This window comes from Botryllus schlosseri, chromosome 2 (assembly GCF_051294905.1).
Source record: "Botryllus schlosseri isolate E-star chromosome 2, Bs_hap1, whole genome shotgun sequence".
Lineage (NCBI taxonomy): Eukaryota > Metazoa > Chordata > Ascidiacea > Stolidobranchia > Styelidae > Botryllus > Botryllus schlosseri.
In genome coordinates this window covers 30506986-30529546 of record NC_137237.1, presented here as the reverse complement: position 1 = coordinate 30529546, position 22561 = coordinate 30506986, and the positions used below count along the sequence as shown (strand labels likewise).

The 22561-nt window shown below is 38.5% G+C and overlaps 2 protein-coding genes across 3 annotated transcripts in view; both read right to left on the bottom strand.

Moving 5' to 3' along the window:
* The window catches only part of LOC145457575 (transient receptor potential cation channel subfamily V member 6-like), a 343103-nt gene that overhangs the window by 150114 nt on the left and 170428 nt on the right, over positions 1–22561 (bottom strand). The gene's annotated exons all lie outside the window — the stretch shown is intronic.
* Positions 15663–18457, bottom strand: LOC145434414 (uncharacterized). 2 transcript variants are annotated; one of them, XM_080311763.1, is made up of 4 exons: positions 18221–18457; positions 17069–17228; positions 16536–16645; positions 15663–15855 (listed from the first exon to the last, which is right to left on the bottom strand). In XM_080311763.1, exons 1-4 carry the CDS (start codon positions 18434–18436, stop codon positions 15793–15795), a joined length of 549 nt encoding a protein of 182 aa, XP_080167889.1. In that variant the 5' UTR covers positions 18437–18457; the 3' UTR covers positions 15663–15792. The 2 variants fall into 2 exon arrangements, with proteins under 2 accessions (XP_080167889.1, XP_080167888.1); XM_080311762.1 differs by lacking the exon at positions 18221–18457 and adding an exon at positions 17934–18200.

Here is a 22561-nt window from a genome sequence, read left to right as displayed (position 1 = left end):
GCTGGGGCGGCGACTCGTATTGAAAACTCGGGGTCGTGATTCGTACTTGCACTTTCAACCATCTCTCGCGCGGTGTTGAATAGTCACCAACAATAACCGCACAAACGGAAACGTGCTTGCAAGGGGATTAAGCAGTGCGACCTATATTACGAATGACCTGCGCGCTGAATTGTTTCACGGCCAACCGCGTGCTACTATCGAATATTACACTAGACCAGTCAGTGCGAAATAGTTTGATTGTAAATTATGATATATGATGTCGTAGTTTAGTCGTGTCAAATGACCGATCGTGTTCTCTTTCCTCGCTATTGACTGCTAGCTGAATAATACTTTCGGCTTATTCGCTGTTTCGCGCCTACAGAATAGTCTGCTGTTCACAGTCGCAACAAGAATCACAAGTATATACATTTACACATTCGTTTATTACTCTGAAATCAAACTCTTCACAAAAGCACGTACAATCGTATCATTCGCTTTTTTATCATCGCCAAAATTATCCAAGTATTCCGCGGTTGAAAACATTAGTCATCTCTCGTGGTTTGGTGTTACAAAGGTAGGAATTACGCATAAGTAATATTTTGGACGACAATGATATATCGTTATTCTTATGGACGCGACGACATGATAACGTTACAGGTATAGGCTGTGGTGGTGATTCGCCATGTGTTCTTATGGGTGCGCTCACACGTCGTACTTTCAAGTATAGGTATCTCTCGCATGTCGTATTGGAAACTCGTGTTGGCTCGCTCACGCGGTGAAATTTTAGTAATCAGTTTGTCACAGAACTTGATTTCGCTGGCAAGATTTAATAAGTAACGACTAACAGAACCGCCGGTGTCGGTAACTTGAATAGCAACAAATTGTCACTTATTTCCGTCCTAACCCTAATCCTTTGTGTGGTTACCGCATACTCAAATAGGTGTGAAATAATTGTAAAATCCCACGATCACTCACAAGGGTAAGGAATAACAGAACCACAACGGCAACGACTTGAATACCCACAAATTGTCAATTGTTGGTATAACTCGAATCTTTTTAAGAGTATAATCCTTTTGAAATTGAATATTACTTGACTTGACCAACTAACTCCGAATCATTCACACATTCCACACCGCTGTTTTAACAATTATAGAATCAATACCAACTATCTCTAACCCGATAATATTCAATCATTTTGGTAATTTGTCAACTTTAAATCCGTTCGTCAGATGTACTACAGGTAAACTGAGATAATCAAAAATGAAATATTTTGACTTTGGTGTAGTTTGAATTGAAATAGGATTGACAAACATGACTACCATCTTTCATCTTTCCAAGTACCATTTCGATATTATACGCACATTGACTTGAAACAAGTAATGAAACATTACAACTCTATTCGCGATCAGGCTTTCCGTTTGTCAAAGAGACATTTTAACATCTTACCATACTCAAAAGAATTATTCACAACAAACACCAGTGTTAAAAATCTAGTTTTCACTTACTTGATTATATCAGTACAACTAGCAAACTTGAATTAATTCATCTGGTTGTATTCATATGACCGATAATTTTTATCCAACTGTATACAGGTCGTTATACTACTCTGTAAGACAGACTATTTACTAATTGGTACATATGCGACTTGACCATAAACCTATTATATTTTGAGCATACGAGATTTGAATGCCAGAACAATAACTGAGAATTAAATTAGCACAATTGAATCCGTATATGACAGCGTAAAAGATATTGGAATGTCAGCAACTCTTTACGGTAATAGTTACAAACACAATAACTAATCTACCCAGGAAACAAGTCATGATCATTCCTGAAATCAACACGCACGCGGCAACTGACTTGAGTTAACCACAAAACGGCATCGAGTTTTAAATCCGCTTGCAGCTGACGGATTATTCGAATGCGTCGATGGAGAATATTATTGAACTCGTCGGTATTGTTACTTCAACAAATTACACCGACTGCGAAAGTTAATATCGAATGGTAAGACTTGATCACATATTTGTTGATCACAGACATGACAAAAAAAAAACATTACCGAGATTCTATAAACTAGTCATATTACTCTACACATCTATCAATATCATAATGCGAGTCATCGAATTTTTTTACTAAAGTAACATTTCACTTTCGGAATCGGACTCGACATAGTCATACAAATTGTATTAAATCCAACATCAAAACAAAAGGACTTTTTAGTTCATTGAAATCAAATCATTCGTCTTCGACTTGTGCTTTTTTTAGATTGCACGCGACAATTCGTTTCGAATGAGCTGTAACCAAAGTTAAGAAATCTTTGTGTCCACAGATATGGAAGATGAATATAGCTAACACAATCACGAATCGACGTTTCAGAGTATTTCACGGATGTAATAAACTTGTTAGTGTCACCTATCTAAAAGTATGCATGCGTTCGATTTCCATACCGACTGTTGCGATGTTTAGGATTCACTTACAATAACCACGGGCGAGGATTTAACATCAATGTCGTTACTGTCGGAATTCGCAACAGAGAATTGAAACATTACACAGTGTGAAAATATCTCTTTGATATCAAAGCACTATGCCAAGTACACGATTAATACTCAACTCCGCTCACACTTTCTATAGAACATGCTAAATGTAAAATATCGCGAGGTTGCAAGACTTTGATCATTACAAAAGTAAATTGGGACATGTTTGTTAGATGCATCCAATTCAACTAGAAGTGTCTAGTGCCCAACACTCGTAATATCGAAAAAGTACTTGCCACACTGTTATTTGCTAAACGTGTTTTGCATTGTTGTTCATTTGTAGTATTGATTGTTTTTTTGAACCCTCAAATAATAATTCCCGACATGAAACTAAGTCGCCGAAAGTCGTTACCATCACAAAGATACAATGTGCACGATGTTTGTCAAATGTGTCCTACCTGGTCAACAGAAAACAATTTTCACTCACTCGAAATGAAACCAATGTGATGGTCTCCATTCGATATTTTGTTTGTGTCAAATACTTTGCAATGAACACATTTGCGTGGTTGAGCTTTACCATCATCAAGCTGTCATTTGTATCGTTTAATTAACCGACATTTAGCGATTGGTGAACATACCGAACGATACACAGTCACTTCGAAATACTCCGTTGATCGTAATTTCCATCATCATAATAATCGAAGCACAATTGTTTCGAATCGCTAGAGTGGTTGAGCTTTACATCATCAGACTGCCATCTGTACACCAAGAATACATCCGACTTGTAACTGGGTCGTTTACCTAACCGAGTTGTATGCACAGTTTGATATTTAGCGATTGCAGAACATACCATTTCGAAATACTGCGTTGATCTCAATTCCTTTGTCGTGATAATCGAAGTATATTTGTTTCGATTTCATAAAAACCAACTTTTCTATGACATGATAAATTTTTGAAAAGTTATACTTAGATGGTTGGTGCATATCGCGAAAAATAATATACCACCCATATTGATATTGCTACTCCATTGATCGGTATTTTCAAACGAGTAAAATTTATTACTTGAGTTGTTCTGCTTACTATATTTAAATGTAAACTCATCCATCTTTCAAAACCACAACGAACAACGATAAAAAGTCTGCAATCAAACACAACATGTTTTACTTTTGTAAGACACTACTTATTATCTCATTTCATACTAAGTGTATACGAAAGATATTCACGACACACAAAAATATTCCCATGCTACAAACCTGTACAATGATTGGCACCGCTTTCAAACTGTTTCGATGTCACAAGAACTTTATTGGCTGAATGATTGTTCATGTATCTTAATAATCAAATAGTTCAATACAGAACTAGTACGAACAGAAACATCAGAGTTGTTTACACAAAAGTTTGTATGTGTACAGTATGCGAATACCATGTGTAAGTCCAGCACAATTGTGGTATCCATCCGAGTTTAGTTAACACAAATTTATTACAACGGAGCCACGTAAACTTTCGTGAAAGAAAAGCATACTCACTTTCAGAGGGTTATGTCAATGCCATAGCAGTAAATCAAAAATATTCCTAACCCTTTGCGCACCAGTGACAAATCATACAACAAACATTTTTTGTGAGTCGAATTGTTGTTCAGTGTCAAGTCTACCTGTTGAAACGTACATTAAAACAACACAGTCACAATTCAATTAAAACCACGAATCTATTTTCATTTCGTCACATATAGAAAAATAAATTTTCTTTCCCCAACACATACTTGTAACCAATCGCTTTACATTAAACACACAACACCATAAAAGTATTTACTTTCTACAACATAGACATTCCGATGTAGTCAAGAAATATTTTTATTAATCAAAATCGTCGATTTCTGTCCACGGTGTTAGTGTGTGCATGTCATACCTGTGGGCCCCCGTATTAAAATGGACACGACACGACTGAATGTAAGGGATAGAAGTCTATCGCATCGATTTACATGTGGTCTTCGCTACGGTTTCAAAAAACGAATCATCTATTTTGCATTGGTCGAGACCGAGTGAGCCAGTTACATGTATTCACGGTAATGATTTTGCTTGTCATATGCGAATGTTAGGTTTGCTACTCCGACAAATCAAATCAACATACAACAATCTTCTGGCGATCATAATAGCAATTTCATTTTCCGCCCCTTCGTAATTGTATACACACGAAAAGTATATTGTACAACTCGGCAACTACGTTTAACAAGACCAATCACACTACCAGCGTTGAACACAGGATACCTACCCAAGTCAAAAATATCATACTGGTTTGGACAACTGACGTTTACCTGTGTAAAATTATCATTTTCGCTTGGCGATCTATCCTTTCCTAGAGTAACAAACCCTTGTCGTTTACAAATCTATTTTTTTCCTACAGCAAAAAACTATTTTCACTTGAAAAAATACTTTTACCTAGAGTAACTAATCATTTTCTTTTGAAAATATATTTTCTCCCTGGGTAACAAACCCTTTTCGTTTGGAAAACTATCATTTACCTGAGTACCAATACCGTTTTCACTTGGCAGTCCGTCGTTTACCTGGCTAAACATATCATTTTCACTTGGAAATCTATTTTTTCCCAGAGTAAGAAACCTTTTTTCACTTGGAAATCTATTTTTTCCCAGAGTAAGAAACCTTTTTTCACTTGGAAATCTATTTTTTCCCTGGGTAACAAACCTTTTTTACTTGGAAATATATTTTTTCCCCAGGTAACAAACCTTTTTCGCTTGGAAATATATTTTTCCCTGGGTTACAAACCTTTTTCACTTGGTGGTCCGTGGTTTATCTGAGTAAAAATATCATTTTCCTTTGGGGCATCTGGCGTTTACCCAGTGTAACAATACATTTTCTCTTGGTCATCTAGCTTTTCCTAGAGTAACAAAACCATTTTCATTTTGAAATCTGACAAACACACCTGACAATTTGATATTTTTGTATATTGTTACAACGGATAGCGACAAAATATACACCAACAACAACTCCAATACATTTGTGTAATCGCATATTCACTTGTGCTGATGCAACCCATCAAAATCATCGGTTACCCACATGCAATGTGCTGTTGTACATCGACGTTTATGTTTTTTGGAAAATTGGACAATAGGCTTCGATAGTTCTGTGATGTCCGGGTTCGTGCTTTGGATTTTCCAGAGTCAAAATGTCTGAATAAAACACCTCCTTGACGATGGTTGGTATGTGGATAACGGTGTTCGGAAAACGGTTGGATTTATGTCACCCATCGCGATAACAATTCCAGGTCGAGTTTTCCCCCGCATGTTTACTATATTGTGTCTTTATTGGTCATGTATGTCTCGACATTCAGTTTGAAATCGGAAACCCTGATAAAGTATGTAACCGGATCCGGATATCAACTCTGAATCGATAAACCAATGAACAATATTCAAAGTAAACATGTTACATTCCACGAAAAAATACCATCCAGACATATGTCGCGCTTGTTTGCCCACATCAGTATACGCGTAAATAGAGGTGTGTGACATTGCATGCAATGTGTTGGTATACAAACATCGATCCACAGACATTATCATAGCCGGTAGTTTTGATGTAGATCGAATGTCATCACACCCGATAACAATGTCATACCAATAAGCCACATTGCAATGACTCTGAGTCAATCTGAAGCGTGACATACAGACACACAAACATCGAACCGTAACATGGGTTATTCGCACGACGGTGAAAGTGAACTATACAGCATATACCAATAGAGCGTTCACAGTCGAATATGCGAACCACGCACAATCACATACCCTGGTTTTTGTTGGATATGTACGAAACCAATAAATCGATACATTTCTGTTCCTTCTACGTCAATAATACAAGCGTCATTCCAATGCATCGCTCGAATGTAAGGTTCGTCGGGTGTAAAATCCATGTCAAATAACACCAAAGTGTGCTTTCCGTGTTTTATTATTTCCACCGACGCTTCTTGTCTGTGTCGTAACACTATGGTGCGGGGAGTTGAAAAACGGCGGATTGTGAAACGGATTGACATGACCAACAGAATCGACGTCAATAGCCTTGTGACGATGTCTTTTCAAAATGATACCGATCTCTTGTGGCGATGACCGTTTCGAAATGTCACCGGACGAACTGAATCCTTACGATGATGTGTTTTATGATTGCGTGTGAAATCGCGAGGTAGTGTTATATTGTGGTGTACGATTGCAGTCTTCATTCCACAGAAACACACCTTATTGGATCACAGTATCAGTCCGAGATTTGCATAATCACTGTTCACGATATTTGTCTGGAGTCGTTATGTGGGAGTAGCGACATCCATGCATCGTGACTGAAAGACTGATCGCAATCATTTCGAGCACCACTTCGATAGTTCACCATGGTCAAACGCTACAGCAGAAAACTTCGGTGTGGACAACACATTGATCGATGTATCCAATTGGTCTGGGTGGTCTGTCCGGAGATAGGGCCACGACTAGCTTGTAATGTTACAACACGATAACACCATCGAGTAAATCAGTAAACGGTGTCGAAATATCGATGTAATAGCGCGGACTCAGAGTCATTGCAATGTGGCTTATTGGTATGACATTGTTATCGGGTGTGATGACATTCGATCTACATCAAAACTACCGGCTATGATAATGTCTGTGGATCGATGTTTGTATACCAACACATTGCATGCAATGTCACACACCTCCATTTACGCGTATACTGATGTGGGCAAACAAGCGCGACGTATGTCTGGATGGTATTTTTTCGTGGGAACACAGGGTGTAACATGTTTACTTTGAATATTGTTCATTGGTTTATCGATTCAGAGTTGATATCCGGATCGGGTTACATACTTATGAGGGTTTCCGATTTCAAACTGAATGTCGAGACATACATTGACCAATAAAGACACAATATAGTAAACGCGCGGGGGAAAACTCGACCTGGAATTGTTATCGCGATGGGTGACATAAATCCAACCGTTTTCCGAACACCGTTATCCACATACCAACCATCGTCAAGGAGGTGTTTTATTCAGACATTTTGACTCTGGAAAATCCAAAGCACGAACCCGGACATCACAGAACTATCGAAGCCTATTGTCCAATTTTCCAAAACATGCATTTCTGTGTACAAGAGCGCATTGCATGTGGGTAACCGACGATTTTGATGGGATGCACCAACACAAGTGAATATTTGATTAGACAAATGTATCGGAGTCGTTGTTGGTGTATATTTTGTCGCTGTTCGCTGTAAGAAAATACAAAAATATCAAATTGTCGGTGTGGTTGTCAGATTTCAAAATGAAAATGGTTTTGTTACTCTAGGAAAAGCTAGATGACCAAGAGAAAATGTATTGTTACACTGGGTAAACGCCAGATCCCCAAAGGAAAATGATATTTTTACTCAGGTAAACGACGGATCACCAAGCGAAAAAGGTTTGTTACCCAGGGAAAAATATATTTCCAAGTGAAAAAGGTTTGTTACCTGGGGGAAAAAATATATTTCCAAGTGAAAAAGGTTTGTTACCCAGGAAAAAATATATTTGCAAGTGAAAAAGGTTTGTTGCTCAGGGAAAAAGGTTTGTTACCCGGGGAAAAAATATATTTCCAAGTGAAAAAGGTTTGTTACCCAGAGAAAAAATATATTTCCAAGTGAAAAAGGTTTGTTAACCAGAGAAAAAATATATTCTCAAGTGAAAAAGGTTTGTTACTCAGAGAAAAAATATATTTCCAAGTGAAAAAGGTTTATTACCAAGAGAAAAAATATATTTCCAAGTGAAAAAGGTTTGTTACTCAGAGAAAAAATATATTTCCAAGTGAAAAAGGTTTATTACCAAGAGAAAAAATATATTTATAAGTGAAAAAGGTTTGTTACCAAGAGAAAAAATATATTTCCAAGTGAAAAGATGTTTGTTATTCAGGCCAAAAATAGATTTCCAAGTGAAAAGGGGATTGTTATTCAGGCCAAAAATAGATTTCCAAGTGAAAAGGGGATTGTTACACTGGGTAGACGATAAATCTCCAAAGGACAATGGTATTTTAGTTAGGTAATGGTGGACCTCCAAGTGAAAATGATAATTTTACACAGGTAAACGTCAGTTGTCGAAACCAGAATGATATTTTTACTTGGGTAGGTATCTTGTGTTCAACGCCGGTAGTGTGATTGGTCTTGTTAAACGTAGTTACCGAGTTGTACAATTATGAAGGGGCGGAAAATGAAATTGCTATTATGATCGTCAGAAGATTGTTGTATGTAGATTTGACAGTAACCCTATCATTCGCATATGACAAACACAATCATGGCCATTAACTAACTTGCTCGGTCTAGATCAATGCAAAAGAGATGATTCGTTTTTTGAAACCGTAGCGAAGACCACATGTAAATCGATGTGATAGACTTCTATCTCCTTACAGTCAGTCGTGTCGTGTCCATTTTAATACGGGGCCCACAGGTATGACATGCACACACTAACGCCGTGATCAGAAATCGATGATTTTGATTAATAAAAATATTTCTTGACTACATCGGAATGTCTATGTTGTAGAAAGTAAATACTTTTATGGTGTTGTGTGTTTAATGAAAGCGATTGGTTACAAGTATGTGTTGGAGAAAGAAAATTTATTTTTCTGTATGTGACGAAATGAAAATAGATTCGTGGTTTTAATTGGATTGCGCTGTTTAATGTACGTTTCAACAGGTAGACTTGACACTGAACAACAATTCGACCCGCAAAGCATATTCGTTGTATGATTTGTCACTGGTGTGTAAAGGGTTAGGAGTATTTTGAATGATAATATCTACTAGCTGTTTTGTTGTGAGAGCGATCATGTGATGACTCAGCACTTTTCGTTAGCAAAGTAGATTGATCTATGTGAAAGATGTAAGGACCGTGGCTAGAAACATATGTACTTTGTTGTTGGGGAACTGCTATGGTGTTGACATAACCCTCTGGAAGTGAGTATGCTTTTCTTTCCCGAAAGTTTACGTGGCTCCGTTGTAATAAATTTGTGTTGACTAAACTCGAATGGATACTGCAATTGTGCTGGACTTACACATGGTATTCGCATACTGTACACATACAAACTTTTGTGTAAACAACTCTGATGTTTCTGTTAGTGCTAGTTCTGTGTTGAACTATTTGATTATTAAGATACATGAACACCCATTCAGACAATAAAGGTCTTGTGATATCGAAACAGTTTGTAGAGTCTAACCAACCATTCTTTAGTTTCGTAATGCGAGAATATCGAGTAAAGTTAATTACTTAGTGCGATGTTAATATCCTTCGTACTTTTGTAAGAGTTGTGGGATAACATACAAAGTAACTAATTGACACAAACAAAATGGTGATATTGTGAAGATGATGCCGCAACAAGTGATATTTTGTATCGGGTGTTTGTACTTTAGGAATAGCGGAGTGTGCGATATTTTGGATATGTGTGCACGGTTGTTAACTACGGTTGTTCTTGGGTCTTGCGTTGAGTAAATCATAACTATGTCTAGAATTCAAACACATCCAAGTAAGTTCTTTAGTGACTATGATTACATCTACTTTGACGAGAGGAAATGGGAAAATTAAAATGGATACTACTGACGAACAAAAAGTGCAAAATGGTTTTATCAGATTTAGGTGTAGGATATCTTTTCGATTTCTTTACCAGAGTGTGTTTTACAAATATCTCTAGTACACCAACGTATAGGGTACAATTATCAAACGTCGTACAAATTGTTTATGCGACGGCAACGACTTTGGGTTACTTGGTTTCGATCCTTTTGTAAAATATTGTCGGACAATGGGGTTATAATCTTCTGTAATGATCGAGGTACGTGATCAAGTTTCCAATCAATTAATAATCGGACATACGACTTTGGTTTAACGAATCATAATATTTCTAAAATCATAAGACACAAATCGAAATTCATACCAATCAAGACCTTTGCATGCTCTGAGTTTTGTGATGGCGTTTATTTCACCTGATAGAAATGAACTTGTATCAATAGTAGCACGAAACGCATTTATCATTTTCGGTGTTATTGTTCACCCACTTCGACTGGTACTCGATGCCAAAAGTGATATTTTCTAATAACCTTTACCACAACATCGGGTCTAATTATCGTGAATAATTTAATAATCAAGTCGTGGTCGAGCATTACAAAATCTCATATATCAAATCAATGTGTCAATCCTTATGTTTACAGTATGATACCTTTCAATGTAAAACCGGCGTTTGATTGTAAGAAATGAATTCTCAACTACGTTGGTCAGGCATTCAAATCCGGTATACTCAAATGTAATATGTTAATCTCAAACCACACACCGAGTAGTATTTACTTTGGTTTATAAAATATATCAAGTAGTAATTACTTTGTCTTGCAAAATAGTAACGACTTTTACAGTTGAAAAACAAAAGACGCGTCGTAGGGATATGAATACAACCGAGCTTGTTATGGATTTTGGATTGTAGTGATTACTGGCGTAGTCTTGTCTACTTTTCATAAGGATACTTTTTGCTTTGGTTGGGTAAGTTACAAACGGATTGACTTGACAAGGTTTTTTGTATTTTACTCTTTTGTTTATGGGAAGATGCTAAAATGTTGAGACGTAATACTATTTCCGTTCACTCGATTACAACAAAAAATAACCTGATAGTTTGTTCAAGGTTTCGACAAATAGATTGAAATATTCCGATTTAACTCATCGCGTCGCAAGTCGATCGCGGTACGCACAAGTGGTTGTCAAGTTAGAAATATTTACAACAGGTGCTATTTCGTTGATTGATTCTATTGTGTGTAGTAACACATTAAAATATCGCGATAGTATTTACTGAAACTCTATTTGATAAACGGAAAACTCAGTCGTGAATAGAGTTGTAAGTTTCAACGATTGTTTCAAAGTATGATCTTGAAATGTGACTGGATCAAAGTTGGTAGTCATGTTTGTCAATATATTTCAATTCAGACTATGTCAAAGTCCAAATATTTCATTTTGGATTATCTGGATTTAACTTTAGTACATCCCGCGAATGGACTCCGATGCGGTACTATAACATTTTTGATAATAATGACTCAAGGATTTTCAATCAACAATACTGGAATTTTTTGGTAATGCCACAGTTGCCAAATGATTAGTTGTGTGTTTTTGTTAAGTGTTTGATTTCAAGTTAATAAAGACAATAACTGTGTAATGCACATACTTGTGATTCTTGATTCTTGTAGAGTTATAGTTGGTATTGATTCTATAAGTGTGAAAACAGTGGTGCGGAATGTGCGAATAATTCGATGCGGCTGAAAGTCGGCGTCAGTAATATTCGGGTTACGTTCGATTCAACAAAAACGCGGTAAGGGATTTGTCAAAGGATTAAAGTTGTACCGATTTAAAACATTCAGATACGAATCGACTTGATTTGTGTAGTGAGTTTCATTTCAAGTTGATAAACTAACACATTGATTGAATATTTTCATGGATCTTATCACGCAACTAAAGTCAGCCACTATTCTGGAGGCGTGAAACATATAGCGATCGCGGGCGAGTGACAAATTGTCGGTTTTCCAATCACCGCCTGCGACGGTTCTGTGACAAACTAATTACCGAAATATTACCTTGTAGGCGGGTATGAGGAATTGCTATGTCTGAAGTATTATCCGGTGAGTGGTCGTTGGATTTTAAAATTATATCACACCCTTTTGAATAAGCGTTCACTTCACAAAGGATTAGAGTTAGAGCGGAAATAAGTGACAATTTGTCGCTATTCAAGTTACCGCGGTCTGTTATTCGTTACTTGTTAAATCTTACCAGCGATATCAAGTACTGTGACAAACTGATTACTAAAATTTCACCGCGTGAGCGATCGGTATGGTTATGACACCAAGTCGTGAAAGATGGTTATGACCGAGACATTATCTTGTCAGCGATCGCGGGGTTTTGCAAACTATTTCACAGCTATTTGAAGTGTTAATTCGTGAGCGTTGTTATTGTTGATATTCGAATCACCGTCTACGCCGGCTCTGTGGTAAACTAAATACCAAAATATTACCTTGCAAGTGATTCCTAGACTTGGCAAACTATTTCACACCTTTTTTGCTGAAAGTACGACATGCCGCCCGCAGTCTATACCGAAAGTACGAATCACGACCGCACCCATAAGAAATAAGACCCGCCGCCATAAGAAATAAGTGCCGCTCGCCACCCCGGGTTTCGTGTTAGCATCAATAGCCGCTCACCACCCCCGCAATAGCCGCATGCGACCGCACCCATAAGAACACATGGCGAGTCACCACAGACCCCGTAAGAATACACGACAGGCGAATCACCGTCACCACCTATAGTAAAAAAGGCGAGTCGCGATCACCGCGGTTGGCCGTGAAACAATTCAGCGCACAGGTCATTCGAAATATAGGTCGCACGCACTGCTTAATCCTCACAACAAACCACGTTTCCGTCCGCGCGGTTATTGTTGGTGACTCGTACATATTCAACACCGCGCGAGAGATGCCTGAAAGTACGAATCACGACCGCAAGAACACATGGCGAGTCGCCACAGATCCCGTAAGAATACATGACAGACACATTTATCGTCGTTAGCATGTCGCCGCACGTATACCTAAAAACATTAGCATGCCACCACGAGTTTCGCGTTATCATGCGACCGCACCCATAAGACGAAAACGTTAGCATGTCACCCCCGCCATAAGACGAAAACGTTAGCATGCCACCCCCGCCATAAGACGAAAACGTTAGCATGCCACCCCCGGTTTCGCGTTAGCATGCGACCCCGCCCATAAGAGCCCCATAGCCCGTCACGACCGATCTACTATACTACTAGTTGGAATTGAACCAAATTTGGTGTGTAGGCTTAAGTTAGGTAGCCTAACAATTTTATCAAGTAGCCAGTACGATTTGAGAAAAATAGTCATTTTTGAAGACCCCTAATGAACAGGGGTGTACGAGTTTTGAGCAAACGTTAAAAGGGTGTACCACGTCGAAAAAGGTTGAAGAGCACTGCTCTAGTCTATACGTAAACCTTTTTCGGCTTTTTTTGCATGCCCGCTAATAATTCATGGGTGATAGATATGATGAGTCATATAGTAATCGCGAGCATCATCATCATCATCATTGGTTTATTAGCAATTTTATCAGTTCAATACGCCACAAAAAATGCGATACAATGAAAAGAAAGGAAGATGTCGAAGCGACTAGGAGTTGTCTATGGAATCAAACTCCCACCTTGGCCTAGGCGATGTAAAGAGGAGGCATGCACACTGAATGAAAGTAAGAAAGATAGTGTAGAAAAAGGAAGCGACAAGAAATAGGGCGGCATGTCATGGGAAGCGAGATCGATAGGTCAGTCGTGGTCCGGTAATCTTGAGGATGGACTGTATTTATTTAGTAGTAATTGCTTGTATTTCGACTTGAATGTGGACATGCTCGTCGACTGCCGGATGGCCGGCACTGTTTGACTTGCTTTACGAATTGGGGATTTGGAAACGTATCACGTAGCAATTTGAAACACATGCCGTACAATGCGTAATGTGACATTGTCACAGTGGCAATGGCACCAAAGAAGGTTTGAACTAAACTACATGGAGTGATTTCTTGTGACTTCAATTGCCACATTGCCTTTACTTTGAATCTAGATTACGCATGCGAGGTGGGTAGGCAGCGTAATCGTGGCATATTAATGAACAGGCTCCAAAGTAAACGAGTTTCCTGTTCATTTGATACAGCCTATATCGTTTTAGTCATTCAAAAAGCAAGTTTTAAGTTTTGAATTCCAAGCAACCTTTCGCGGGCCGCACAGAATGGCTTCGCGGGCCGCATTTGGCCCGCGGGCCGCACTTTGCCCAGGTCTGGTTTAAATGATACTTAGGACATCACAAAATAAATGTTACTTACAAAGCTACGCTGTGCTGATATACTGTACGATTGCGTACCCGGTGTGGAGCTCTTGCCCCTTCTCTCTCCTATCTGTTATGGTATAATGCTATATCACGTGACTTATCGCTGGTATATGACTTAGCGCATATCGTATAATTGACTTAGATTATAAACGAGACTCATGTACGCTGTACTTAGTGCTTAAACTATCCGAATTACAAACCATCCGTACAATATATCTGGAAAAGGCAATATTGTCGTCTATTGAACTGCTAGTCAAGAACTACATAGAACACAGGACGTTCGTGTCAGCTACTGCGGAAGTGCCAGTTAAGTATAAACTGTAAGCTGATTTCCGTTGACCACGGACTTGCCGTATACTATCGCAGACTAACGGACGGCTACTACCTGATGTCGCACCGGTCAACATGTTCTTAAGCATAAACTTGCATGTCTACTGTGATACCTAATCATTGGTATATTTTAATGCGGATCTGGTACACCCCTGCACACCTCATCTGAGTGGTACACCCTTTTAAGATTTGGTACACCCCAAGGTGTACGATAGACCTTGTTGAAGAGCCCCGATCTAGTCAGCATTCTGGATTACCGAACCACGATATCGATATCGCCTTCCGCCACATCCTTTTTTCGCTTGCTTTTATATCCTCTACTTTACTTTTCATTCAGTATGCATGCCTCTTTTCTATTTCGTTTAGGCCAGTGGCTCCCAACGTGGGCAATATCGCCCCCCAGAGGGCGATTTGGTGGTCTAGGGGGGTGAAAATAACGAAGGGGGCGATAGGGGGGCGAAAACGGACGAAGGGGCGAAAACAACGAAGGGGGCGATAGGGGGGCGATGGCGCGTTAAAATACCTTTATTGGAGTCGGGATCGTAACTACCGCACCCCAAACCCCCCTATTGGGGTTGGGGGCCCGAAACCGAAGGAAGCCCAAAATTATTTCGTGAATTAACATGAATGATAGAGTAGTTTTTTAGAAATTCATGCGACTTATTCAAAAATATTTTGCGCTTCGCGCGATTTGATATTTTCATCCCAGTAAACACAGTACAGACCAAAGATGTAGATAAGCCGAGCCGATATAGTAGATATTAGATCTCGGCAGGTCGTTGAAAGGGGGATTTTGTGTCGACTCAATTCAACGTCTTTTCCATGTCCTTCAATAATGTAAATATTATGCAGATGCTACAGCCTTTAAACATGGTGAGTAGAATGTAGATCCTATGTTAGAAGAAGAAGATCCTGATATAATAACCTGTTTTCTACCACTATGGGCTTAACCTGATCATGGCTGCGTACACACACCACATTATTTACTACATATTAATCACATTTGTGATAATTTAATTTCAAACGAATTGGCAATAATGCCATTGTAAAAAATAAAACGAACAAACGAACGAATGCCTTTAGAAAGAAAGTGAAAACAGTCCTTATCATCAGGTTTCATCTTCTGATGAGCCAGTTAAATAACCAGCATGCGGCCTTTTCTTTTCAACACCCTGCAGAAATAAAATGAAAATGGTGATTAATAGCTAAGACATTCGTACTGCGAAAATGGCAGAGGTAGCGACTAACGAATGACTCCTACATTTTTTTCGCCCATACTTACTAAAATGGATTCGATTCTGAACTATTTCCACTCAAGTTTTCAAGTTTTATTATTATATTTTTTAATATTATATGACTAGAGAACTGACTTCAATCGTCACTTCTACTTGATTATCAAGATCAACGATGACTACTTCAGCACTCTTTGAAAACAGCCACTAACACAAAAAGAATTCTTGACTAGAGAACTGACTTCAATCGCCACTTCTACTTGATTATCAAGATCAACGATGACTACTTCAGCACTCTTTGAAAACAGCCACTAACACAAAAATAATTCTTGACTAGAGAACTGACTTCAATCGCCACTTCTACTTGTTTATCAAGATCAACGATGACTACTTCAGCAATCTTTGAAAACAGCCACTAACACAAAAAAGAATTTTTGACTAAAATTTCTTCACATTCTGTCAAAAATGATCAATTCAATAATCCAAATAAATCAGTTATTTGGCAGCTAACTGATTGAGAGAAAGGGCATCCGAGTACCAGGCATAGCTTTATAAATATATAAAAGTGTTTAATTACAGCAGTCGATTGATGATGTCAAGAGCATAAATTGAAATCAAACCTTCCATCGAGATCCCCCTTTTTGGCTGGGAAAATGCCGCAGTGCCTCACCCACTACACGAATGTAATCTTTTTCAGAGAAACTCCTGCCATGGATCTTTTTGCAAGCTCCTAAAGGTATTATCATTAACATTTGGTTTGGCAGTCATTCAACTTCATGAAACATTTTTGATAAAATAACAAACAAAAATCATATTCAAGTTCAGTTAAAATGCTCAGTATATCTAGCACAGTTGTCCCCAGTCGTTTCTACTCAGCATGTTTCCTAGTGGCGTGTTATAGACTTCGTGATTCACCCTCCATTCTATGGTAAACACAAAGCATGGAACAAGATATTTCAAATGCTGCATATTTCTCATGACTGCTCCGTTTATAAAATTATAATGCCTGCACTGGCTAAAGCCAGATTCCCTCTTCACATAGTGGGGAATTCCCCCGGTTGGAAACCACTGATCCAGCCTCATTAGGGACATGGGCGTATAAAACAAAGGTCGAACAATGACATGTTCTCGGATTATCATAAATGCTCCTCACTATATATGATCTTGTCCAAAGCCAAGTTGCTGAAAGCCTCTTTTGCATTTTTGCCAACGCGGCTGTAGCAACTCCATACTCCAGCGCTGGCGACCTTTTTCAAGATGAATCGAACAGTTTGCCCTATATTGTCGCCTCCGACTGAGCTGAATCCAATTATCTGAAATCAAAATATGAAAACAGATTTAGTTAACTATCCTAGACCCTATAATCCTGGTAAAGATCTTCACAATCTTCTTAGATTAAGAATAAAGATATATAGAAGCACTGCGTAAAATCCAAAATTCCACATGCATATTTCAATGAAAAATAAATAACAAATTTATTCACTTACGCTGCCAAATGAATAATTCACAATACGTCAGTAGTGTCAGTAGTTTACAACCACTTGCCCATACCGGTCCTAATAAAACTTCCAATGTAATTGCAAAGTTTTCGCAAATTCAGTAATTTTAATTATAATCTAATACCATATAATTCTAACATCATTTGGAAAAAAACTGTAGCTGCAAATCTAATCATAGCATGATTTGACATAAACTGTAAGAACAACTCTAATTCTAATTTAATTTTTAAACACAGGAAGTTTTATGGTTGCTTAACTTTCATGTGGAGGCAGGCTCACATCTTTATGCTGATTAATTAATGTTTTTATCATATAAAAACACCACAAGTTCAGTCGCCAGTCACCATGTTTAATGGTTTATCCAAGCATGTTGCGTGAACTATACAAATAAAAAATGAATCTGTATGGGCAGCTGATTCTCGGTGAATGAAATAACACAATCATATTGGTACTTCAAGCAATACGATCAAGTTCTTCTACTTCCATAATTTATACAATAAAATCATGAGCTCAACATACCGCATCGCTTGCGAATTCTTTATTTTGTTGTAATTTCTTATCAAATGCTTTCAAATCCTCATTAGTAGTCATGGTTACTGGGATTATATCTTGCACAATCAAATCTGATGGCTTCTTGCTGTTTCTTCTGCCTTTGACACTGTGGCTTATTTCCATTATGATAGGCTTCAGACTGGACAAAGTGGCTTGCATTTGTCCAATGCCATCTTGCATTTGTCCAATGGCATCTTGCATTTGTCCGACAGCATCACGAACATCATATTCCAAGTTTCCTTCAACTATAGTACCTGCATATACCCAATACCCAATGATTCTTCAGATTCCAGTACCGGAACCGCAGCGATCACACTTGAGCTACCTTCCATGCTGTCTGCGAATGAAGATTCTTCTTCGTGGCTATCAGTATTATCAGATGTTGAAAATGTGCCTTGTTTGAGCTTCAAACGCTTAGCCTTCACCCAACGTCTCTGATAGGATCGGCGCTTCCGCATTGTGTCCTCCATATATTCTGATTTCAAGTCACCGTGCAGTCATAGTCAATATTATTAATCTGCAGACCTATATAAGTAAAGTTTCATTTTAGGCGATTAAAGTCGACTGTTGTGACAGGTATCTATCAATCACATCAGTTTTTGCAAAATCGGGTCTGGTTTACCTTGTTGGCCACATCAAGAAGTGCTCACTGAGTGATGTGACGACCACCGGTTAGTGAGTGTGAGTGGTCCCCATCAGACATGGGGTGATTACTTCATGAATGTAATCGATTGCGATTACGATTACTTATGAATCACGCGATTACGATTACAGCAAAATCCGCGAGTAGTCGATTACGATTACGATTACTTCGGATTTTTTTCGAATGTAATCGATTGCGATTACGATTACTTGGAAATGCTGTAATCGTCGTAATCGATTACGATTACTAATCACGATTACCCCATGTCTGGTCCCCATGAGCATGCCCAACGATTGCTGTTTCACGTGATCAACAACTGTGCTCCCAACGAAACCCAATCATGACCTGTCCTAGTCTGAGATGCAATCCCAGAGTATATCAAATTGATGCGTTGTGCAAACCACTAAACCAGTTTACTTAATTGCTGATACATGCTCATCTTATCAATACATTATATACCATGTGATGAGCACGCTTATAATTTGGATTGGTTTTTGAGTTACTTAACACATCAATGACTATTGACTATACTTTCAAAGTCATTACAAACAACATCAATAACAACTTCAAAATTGCAGATTATCAAAGGATGTGATAAAATGTTTCCGCGTCAATTTCGGTTATGACTATGCACTATTGCAGACCTTTATTCACTGCTAGTTTAATTGCCGACAAAAGCAAGATAAAGCAGAAGTCAGCCCGCGTACGCATACAGATTCCAGTGACCGGGACGAAGTTAGCCATCAAATTCTAGCCATCAAAAATAAATATCAGAACTACTGTGTAGAATACCGCAGGTATCGGATATATCACCAGGATCAAGTTTCCGGCCATGCCGCGGGGCAGCCATCGGCCACACACGATGTTTCGACGTAGGTTACGGTGAAATACTCATTAAATTGCCTTCAAATCAATAAAGCGTATAAATACTCGACTGATTTTATCGCATCACGTCATTTGTGAAACAACTAATAAAGAATATAAGCTCGACTAGCACCTCAACACTGTTAACTCAACACAGCTATCTCGCGAATGACTATCTCCATCATGAAATTTTCACAGCTGCAAGGTATCGCTCTGCTGCAAACGAAATTTCGCAAAATGTAGTTTTAGCACACAAAATCTGGATTTGACAAAACAAATATTGCTCCGACACGCTAAACGCCGTACCTCAAATGTCTCTAAACTATATGATACGCTCAACTAAACAGTCACTAAACTTAGAATCGAGTCCATCTTCTCCAAACTAGAGACTGTGGCAATGAATGGCGTTCACATATGTATAGTTTGCAGGCAAATCTGACACCACACAAATTGTCAACTATCTCCAAGTGGCGCATTCAAATTTATCACGAAAAATATTCGACACCAATTTTCAGCGATATCCAAGTGGCGCAAGGTGTCCAACGGACCCGATACGCTCGAATGCACAGTCATGAAAATTCAAATTTATGCACGAAAAATATTCGAAATTTGCCAAACTATACCCTGTGTCAAGGAATGGTTTTCAAATACCTATAGCCTGTAGTTAAACGTAACAGCACACCGATTTTCAGCGATATCCAAGTGGCGCAAGCTGTCCAACGGACCCGATACGCTCGAATGCACAGTCATAAAAATTCAAATTTATGCACGAAAAATATTCGAAAATTTTCAAACTATAACCTGTGTCAAGGAATAGTTTTCATATACCTATAGCCTGTAGTTAAACGTAACAGCACACCGATTTTCAGCGATATCCAAGTGGCGCAAGGTGTCCAGCGGGCCCGATACGTTCGTCTGCTCAGTGATAAAAATTCAAATTTATTCACGAAAAATATTAGAAAATTTTCAAACTATAACCTGTGTCAAGAAATGACTTTCAAATATCTATAGCTTACAGTTACGCCAAGCAGCACACCGATTTTCAGCGATATCCAAGTGGCGCAAGGTGTCCAACGGACCCGATACGCTCGAATGCACAGTCATAAAAATTCAAATTTATGCACGAAAAATATTCGAAATTTGCCAAACTATACCCTGTGTCAAGGAATGGTTTTCAAATACCTATAGCCTGTAGTTAAACGTAACAGCACACCGATTTTCAGCGATATCCAAGTGGCGCAAGCTGTCCAACGGACCCGATACGCTCGAATGCACAGTCATAAAAATTCAAATTTATGCACGAAAAATATTCGAAAATTTTCAAACTATAACCTGTGTCAAGGAATAGTTTTCATATACCTATAGCCTGTAGTTAAACGTAACAGCACACCGATTTTCAGCGATATTCAAGTGGCGCAAGGTGTCCAGCGGGCCCGATACGTTCGTCTGCTCAGTGATAAAAATTCAAATTTATTCACGAAAAATATTAGAAAATTTTCAAACTATAACCTGTGTCAAGAAATGACTTTCAAATATCTATAGCTTACAGTTACGCCAAGCAGCACACCGATTTTCAGCGATATCCAAGTGGCGCAAGGTGTCCAACGGACCCGATACGCTCGAATGCACAGTCATAAAAATTCAAATTTATGCACGAAAAATATTCGAAATTTGCCAAACTATACCCTGTGTCAAGGAATGGTTTTCAAATACCTATAGCCTGTAGTTAAACGTAACAGCACACCGATTTTCAGCGATATCCAAGTGGCGCAAGGTGTCCAACGGACCCGATACGCTCGAATGCACAGTCATGAAAATTCAAATTTATGCACGAAAAATATTCGAAAATTTTCAAACTATAACCTGTGTCAAGGAATAGTTTTCATATACCTATAGCCTGTTGTTGAACGTAACAGCACACCGATTTTCAGCGATATCCAAGTGGCGCAAGGTGTCCAGCGGGCCCGATACGTTCGTCTGCTCAGTGATAAAAATTCAAATTTATTCACGAAAAATATTGGAAAATTTTCAAACTATAACCTGTGTCAAGAAATGACTTTCAAATATCTATAGCTTACAGTTACGCCAAGCAGCACACCGATTTTCAGCGATATCCAAGTGGCGCAAGGTGTCCAACGGACCCGATACGCTCGAATGCACAGTCATAAAAATTCAAATTTATGCACGAAAAATATTCGAAATTTGCCAAACTATACCCTGTGTCAAGGAATGGTTTTCAAATACCTGTAGCCTGTAGTTAAACGTAACAGCACACCGATTTTCAGCGATATCCAAGTGGCGCAAGCTGTCCAACGGACCCGATACGCTCGAATGCACAGTCATAAAAATTCAAATTTATGCACGAAAAATATTCGAAAATTTTCAAACTATAACCTGTGTCAAGGAATAGTTTTCATATACCTATAGCCTGTAGTTAAACGTAACAGCACACCGATTTTCAGCGATATCCAAGTGGCGCAAGGTGTCCAGCGGGCCCGATACGTTCGTCTGCTCAGTGATAAAAATTCAAATTTATTCACGAAAAATATTAGAAAATTTTCAAACTATAACCTGTGTCAAGAAATGACTTTCAAATATCTATAGCTTACAGTTACGCCAAGCAGCACACCGATTTTCAGCGATATCCAAGTGGCGCAAGGTGTCCAACGGACCCGATACGCTCGAATGCACAGTCATGAAAATTCAAATTTATGCACGAAAAATATTCGAAAATTTTCAAACTATAACCTGTGTCAACGAATGGTTTTCAAATACCTATAGCCTGTAGTTAAACGTAACAGCACACCGATTTTCAGCGATATCCAAGTGGCGCAAGCTGTCCAACGGACCCGATACGCTCGAATTCAGGTTATAGTTTGGCAAGGTGTCAAGGCTTTCAAATGAATGGCTTTCAAATACGTATAGACTACAGCATAGGTCTCAAACACATGGCCCGCGAGAGCATTTTATGCGGCCCGCAACGGCATTTAGGAATTTCAAGTATTTAACAATATATTCAATTGTCGTATCTCTTTTTTAGATGTAAGAGCTAAAAGTTCTATCTGAAAATACTATAAAAATCACTAGA